We start from the raw sequence: 7,612 nt of genomic DNA, 5'->3' as shown, positions 1-7,612 counted from the left end.
CAAATGCATGTATTATAAGTGATATGCGGGCGAAACCGCGAATGTGGCTAGTTATAATTATATTTCTTAATTGCATAATATTTCATAGTTGAAGTTTCTTATATAAATGTAATCAGTTCACCTGTCGTCAGTCGAGTGTGCGTCTGTGCATCGCCTCCGATGTCTGTAATCGCTTAGCAACCGCCTTATTTATACCATAAATAAGAGGCGTGAATTACCAAATACGCTTGCTTTATTATTTTCCTCTCGTTCACTTCTACAGAAGCGCGTTGTCTACGGTTGTAAAATTTGGCGTGATGGGATACAAAATTTATAAATAAGAAAATATTCGTCGAAGGATTTGCGGTCAATTACTATGTTTTTTCTGTATAGAATATGATTATGTAAAATAATTTAGTTAATGTGTGTGCTATCTCTCGCAAAATGAGCGTATTTAATTCAGAAGTTGAAGGCGAAAGATCCGTTCCCGTTTTTGGGATTCAAAATGGCCAACAATCCCATGAAGATTTTTGGAAAATTTTGATTTGATTCTGTTATTGATGTACTTAGTTAGTCTATTAGAGACTGAATATTATATTCCAGAATATAACTTAACTTAAATTCACGCTGTATCCCTAAAAGGACTCAGAGAGAACGGAGCGCCAAACGCTACGCTCTATGCATACCTCTTTCATTGCCGTTGCTCGTCCACTGTTATCAACGTCTTCTATATACCCTCCGGGGAGTCCTCATACTTTTTACGTGACCTTCCTGAAATATCTTTGATACCGTCTATTCGAAGGTCAACCCCATACCACTCACTTTTTCTCCATAAACATTTTTTGCCATTGTTTCATCATTCATTCGCTCGACATGCCCAAATTAACTAAGAACGTTTTTCTTCATTCTCACCGTAACATCCTCGTTAGTACCTGCCTGAGCTGACTCGGCACATCCACCTAAGGCAATCCTGCTTTCAACACGCCTTTCCGCATCCATCTCGTATCTTCCATCTCTACTGTACATACTTCCAAAATATATTCCATACAAAAAAATGTACCTTATGTTCTTCGCTGGGATCACCGTGTCGTCCACAACGTTCCTGCAAAATTTCAGAGCTGTAAGCTTAAAGGACTAGGAGGAGTAGCAACGAAACAAACTTTTGACCAGTAAGAGCTTCGTTTCGCTCAGTTCAATTATATATCGTGTTATTTTTAATTATAATATTATTGAATATATATTTTGTTTTACTAAACTTACTATTGATAAAAGAGACGGTTTTGCTAACTTTTTCTTAATAATTTCCTTTGGTTACGTTTACTTATAATTTTTTGTTCGTTTTAATAGTTAGGTTTTTTATTTCCATTTTATTTCCATTACTTTTGTCTACTAATTATCCTTTTTAAATGTTACTACCAAGTAGACTTAGTAGACAATAAATTATTATTATTATTATACGTAGTTAAAATGTAGATACGGATAGTAAAGGTATAAAGTTAACTATCTTTAAGATCACATAGCTTCTACATCCTTTGTCTTCACATATTCTCCTTCTCCAGCAATAAACAAACTGGTCCAAAAAAAGGGGGTTTATGCAGGAGTGGAAGAAAGAAATGTATTAAAGTAAACAACGAGACTGCTCCTTCAATCAACGCTGTGCGTTTCCTTATACACATTGTGTTGTAATGTAAAATAGTTATATTATCATTATACGTATCAGACCAAAGGTCCATATTTGCATATGAACATGTATTAAATACAGGTACATGGTTTATCAAAATATCAAAAATGATAGCATTAGCTTTAACGTTGGTGGGTATTGTTCTACTTTACAAATATGCGACGAGAAATTTTAAATATTGGGAACAAAAAGGAGTAAAACATGATAAGCCCATACCCTTCTTAGGCAATAACTCTTAAGAATTGTTTTATGAGCAGGAGTCTAACTCAGTTAATAGGGGAAATATATTCGAGGTACCCCGATGAGAGGGTCGTAGGATACTACCGCGCGTCTCGACCAGAACTCATAATTAGGGACCCGGAAATCGCTAAGAAAATACTTACATCTGACTTTGCGTACTTTCATTCGCGAGAAATCTTTCAACAGAAAGAACCTCTTCTTAAGAATTTGGTCTTCTTGGAAGGTGATTCGTGGCGACTCCTCCGTCAACGGCTAACTCCAGCTTTCAGTACCGGTAAGTTCAAAGCAATGTTTCCTCTTATAGTGGAGCGCGTGGAACGCGTACAAGAGCGCTTAGAGAGCGTCGCCGAGGCTGGTACCGTCATAGACTCTCTCGATCTGATGGCTCGCTACACCACAGATGTTATTGGCGCCTGCGGCTTTGGTCTCGATTCCGATTCACTACAAGACGAAAACTCTGTTTTAAGAAAGCTATGCGTTAATATACTTAATGTGGGTTACAAAGAAATGGTAGTTATGACATTGAAAGATTTATTTCCCCATTTGTTTAAGTATCTCAAAACAACTGCCCGAATAGAGAAAGACTTATTGGTACTTGTAGATGCAGTTCAAAAACAAAGAAATTATCACCATTCTGGTAGAAACAATTCCATTGACTTATTACTAGAATGTAAAAAACAAGGAACTATAGTAGGCGAGTCGATGGAAAGGAAAAAAAGTGATGGTTCTCCCGAAATCGCAATACTAAAAATGGATGATGATTTAATAGCAGCGCAAGCGTTTGTATTTTTTGCCGCAGGATTTGTAACATCCTCATCCGCATCGAGTTTTACGTTGCACGAGCTGGAGTACAACACTGACGTGCAGGATAAGGTTCAAGAAGAAATAGATAAAGTGTTACTCAAATATAACAATAAAATAAGCTATGATGCAATTAAAGACTTAACTTATTTGGAATGGACATTCAAAGAAGCGATGAGAATTTTTCCGTCTCTCGGTCTATTAAAAAGACAATGCACACGGAAGTACACTTTCCAAGATATTGATTTAACGATAGACAAAGGAGTAGGAAAAACAATACCACTGCAAGCATTTCAAAATGATCCTAAATATTTTGAAGATCCGACTGAATTTAGACCAAATAGATTTGATCCAGGCTTGTTTGATACTAAAAATAAGTTGGCTTATTTGCCTTTTGGTGGCGGACCTCAAGCTTGTATAGGTAAGTAAATTTATATAGCTACATATTGTAAGCTTATAAAGAATAGCCATTATTTAAGCTCGGTTTCTACGGTGAGGGGCGGACCTATTAAGACCTACGTTGCAAAAGTAAACTGCATAAATGTATTCCCACCAACAAAATCGGGCGGTAAGTACTAAGCGAGCGGGAAGAGATGAAATGAAGTCGCTCAGTTCTAGGGAGTGGAATCAAGTAATTATACACCAAACTGTTTCTTGTTGGAAATATAAACCTATTTTATTTTAACCACATCGGCCTGACTTCTGATTCTTTTCCATATTCTTCTTCCCTCACAGAAAAACAAAATAAATATATATACAACCTGAACTTGACATTATATAATACGACAGAACGTCATAGCGACGCATTATTTTATTTAGATTTAAATAAATTTATTTTTAATAGCTGTAAGTTGACAGAAGATACATTGTATCTACCTTTATATTTTAAGAAACAAATTGCTACTTTAGTAGCATATAATATACAAAACCCCGTTGTACATGGTAAAGGATCCGAGAGGCTGCAAGAGAAGCTGTACCCCGAGCCATCCACAAGCAAGACCAACACACCCACCCCCAAACATAACATCTCGAGGACTTTGGCAAGGGCCATTCTGGGAGTCGTCTCTCCAAGGGAAAAAGAAACCCCAAAATGCTCTGCCTCTAAGGCTGACATTCCGGGAGTCGAAGAAACTCCAAAATGTTCTGCCTCTAAGGCTGCGCGCCAAACTAGCACGCAAGAGAGAGAGGTCAAAGCCTTTTTCGATACCCGAAATCAACGGGAACAAAAAGGACACCGCGAAGGCGTACTAGAGCACAGCAGGGGCAACATAACACTACCTGACCTAAAAATGGCCAGAAGCCCAAAGGAGCATGCTATAAATGCGTTCATCGAGTTCTTAGCCACATTAAAGGCAACCCGCGAGGTAAACACCAATGTCTGTAAAAAGATCCTTCAGACTTTCCAGAGAGGGAACTTCAAACTCCTGGAAGTGGAGCTCGATGAAGCCAAAGCCGCCATCTATGACAACGTCAGCTCCCGCGTCATTCACGGAAGCATGACGGGACAGTACATGGCGGCCTATAGCAGCACAAAGGGCTTTATAGGCCTGGTCGAAAGTGCAAGAGTAGACGATCCCCCCAAATTCCTAACATCAGAGAGCGACCAAGTGGTAGTAGTGGCCGAATGCACGAGAGTGATGCTGGATGATAGGATACTCGGAATGGCAAACGCCATTTCAAGCGATCCTGAGCCGGACGCAGCCTTCGTAAATTGGGAGCTACCAAAACTTTCCTGGCTAAATGGGGTTCCGGGGTGTGGTAAGACAACTCACATTATCAAGCACTTCGATGAGGACACGGAAGTAGTAGCGACAACCACAGTAGAGGCCGCGAAAGATCTAAGAGAGAAGCTGGCGCACCGCCTTGGCACGAAAGCGACAAAGAGAGTGCGAACAATGGCCTCGATCTTAGTCAACGGTTTTCATGAGGGAATAGTTCTAAACCGGCTAACGGTGGACGAAGCCCTCATGAACCACTTCGGGGCCATTGTTATGGCGGCCAGACTGTCAGGAGCGAACGAGGTCACACTCATCGGAGATATCAATCAGCTGCCTTACATCGACAGACAAAATCTATTCGAACTAAGGTACTGCAGACCTAGCTTGACAACCAACATCACATGCGAGTTGCCTTGCACACACTGGAGCCCAATGGACGTCGCCTATGCCCTCGCCGGAGTATATAACAGCATTTACTCCGCAAGCCCCATTGTCCACTCCCTAAAGGTTCTCGGATACACCGACGCGCGAATACCACACTGTAATGACGGCACCCTATATCTGGTCCACACGCAGGAGGAGAAGAGGCAGCTGAAAGACCAGGGATATGGAGCTGGAGCAGGTTCGCGAGTCATGACTATCCATGAGGCCCAGGGGCAGACCTTCGCAGACGTCGTCATCGTCCGAACCGGACGCGCACGGATCCGAGTACATGAGAGCGTCTCTCACGCAGTCGTCGCAGTGACGAGACACACCAACACCTGTGTCTATTACTCTGACGACGGCGGAGACGCAATAGGCAACTTTATCAGCCGAGCGGTGGGCGCTTCATCTACGGAGGTGGTGGAGGCGAACCTAAAAGGGGCAATGTCACAAAGAGATGATAGGGTGATAGAGGCACTAATCCAAAAACTCAAGGAAGGCGTTCTGCATGAGCCAGGTCAAATCTAATAGGCGAAGGTGTTCATTACATGTATAAAGTAATTACATAAAATAAGTTATATAATAAAAAAAAATTTAAAAAAAAAAAAAATGTCGGTAGGGGTCTCATCCAACCCCTCTAGTATAAGCTCTAGATATAAGTACAGCTTAAATTGTCCTAAAATTAAGTACGCCACATTAAAATAACTTTTATAAAATAAAAAAAGGCACGGGCAACTATGCGCCCGTGGATGTAGATGTTAAAATAAAAAAAAAAAAAAAAAAAAAATATTATAGTATGCGTGTGTGGGCTATAGCATCGGGGTGATGCTAATGATACGAGACTTAATATTGAACACTTTTATTGCATATTTAATTTGGTTATTTATACGCTACAAAACAATAGTGGAACATAATTTCACAATTGCATTTGTAGCGAATAAATTCAGGTTGCTGATATAGCGTGTTTATACAGAATATAATAAGACTAGTGCAATACCCCCACAATACTCTCCCCCTTTGGGAAAAAACTGTGCATAAAAATATAAAATAAACAAAATAAAATATTATGCCTATGAACTAAATTGATCCACAAGTTGTTTTCTTCACCCGGACTTCGTAACTCGATGCGGTGTTTTGCTGTCGTCGGCTGCTGCGTTTGCGCATTGTTTCAGTATTGTTGTCGTTTTGCTGATGGCTAATTTTTGTGTTCGTCGACTTTGTTTGCGATGAAGGCTGGCGTAAGTAGGTCAATGACCGTAATTATGTATCGATTGGTACTACGTATCGGTAGAGTGCGCACTAAAGTTTTCAACCCGTTCGAATTCGGGGAATATAAAAGTGACGAATTGTTGTCACGTGAGAGTTCCGCCTTTTGACACGATAGCTTCGTGTTGTCCACGTACTTGAGTATTCCATACCAGGTCAGAAATAATGACTCGTTAACATTATTCTTATTGTTCTGAATCCTGGGTGCGTTGTGTCGTGTAATATACTTTATATTCTTTTTCGAAATATGCGCAGTATATACGGTTGACTTGCACTTGTAGGGCTTCGGGTTGAGCCTTGGAAAGAAAATTACCATTTACCATTTATTGTTTAATTGTCGCTGTGGACGGCTTCGGGCTTCGACCATGCTTGGGATGCCTCGGTAATTATCGATGGCGGTGCGTGCGGAGAGGGTGCAGTCAGTGTCATGATTCTCTACTGACTGAGAAGATTCCCTAGTTTCTTCGTTCTACCATACTTGTTTATTTAAAGGCGCTTAAACATTGATAGTCGTAATTTCAGAGTGCCAGAATTAATTATCCTTTTCGGATGTAATAATCCTGTAATGCTGTCGACTAATCTGTTATCGCGCATATCTTCTGATAAATTATTCCTTAGTTTTTTTTAAAAATCGATGCCTTCGTAAAACTTGGTATTTTCCATTACTTCATCAGCTTTTATTTGATTTGCATATTCGATCTTGCCTCGAAAATCTCATTTTATGGGTTTGGTGGTATATTGCCTCTTGAAATTCTAACCGGTGAGACCCGCTTGTGGGAAGCCGATTAGAATGTGCACTCACCAAATCTCTGAAGACTTGTGTCGGGCAGTCGTTGGATTGAAGTCCGGTTTACGTGGTAATCAATGTAGCACCACGGGAGTTGTATGGATCATTGCCTCGGTCTCGTCGCTAACTTCGGGCTGAAGTCTAGATGTTCGCCAATGTGGACTATCACGTCAGACTGCAGGTGGCAGGGTACCCCCCGTCGGGGTACCTTTCGTCGGGGTCACCAATGTGGGCTATAGCATCGGGGTGATGCTAATGATACGAGACTTAATATTGAACTCTTTTATTGCATATTTAATTTGGTTATTTATACGCTACAAAACAATAGTGGAACATAATTTCACAATTGCATTTGTAGCGAATAAATTCAGGTTGCTGATATAGCGTGTTTATACAGAATATAATAAGACTAGTGCAATATCCCCACACGTGTATCGACCCCCCTCAGGTAGTTTTGAAGTATTTGAAGAAAAAATGGAGGATGTTCTGAATAACTTGAGTTCGAATAGTAAATCTTTAATCGTATGCGGAGACTTTAATATAGATATAATACAGGTGTCATCATTAAGCCTTCGTCTTCTAAACTTATTTAAATTTTTTAATTTGTTTAATATTTTCTCTGAACCAACTCGTATAACGAATACGTCCGCTACTTGTATAGATAATGTTTTTTGTCATTGTGAGACTGTAGAATTTTGTGGTCAAATGTTTTCGGTA

The 7,612-nt window shown here is 40.1% G+C and overlaps 1 protein-coding gene across 1 annotated transcript; it reads left to right on the top strand.

The window, feature by feature from the left end:
* Positions 1-230: 230 nt before the first annotated feature.
* On the top strand, positions 231-3,130 carry LOC146539320 (cytochrome P450 6B6-like). The gene has a single exon (XM_085184886.1). It carries the CDS (start codon positions 1,910-1,912, stop codon positions 3,128-3,130), a length of 1,221 nt encoding a protein of 406 aa, XP_085041012.1. The 5' UTR covers positions 231-1,909.
* The last annotated feature ends 4,482 nt before the right edge of the window (positions 3,131-7,612 follow it).

This window comes from Heliconius melpomene, chromosome 4, assembly GCF_056956725.1.
Source record: "Heliconius melpomene rosina isolate 202511_hmr_F chromosome 4, ASM5695672v1, whole genome shotgun sequence".
In the NCBI taxonomy this organism is placed as follows: Eukaryota; Metazoa; Arthropoda; class Insecta; order Lepidoptera; family Nymphalidae; genus Heliconius; species Heliconius melpomene.
The sequence above is the reverse complement of the archived record's forward strand: the minus strand, read 5'-3'. Positions and strand labels throughout refer to the sequence as shown.

Excerpts from the sequence above, each read along its gene's own strand:
- LOC146539320 (XM_085184886.1), top strand. The coding sequence starts at position 1,910 with ATGAGCAGGAGTCTAACTCAGTTAATAGGGGAAATATATTCGAGGTAC.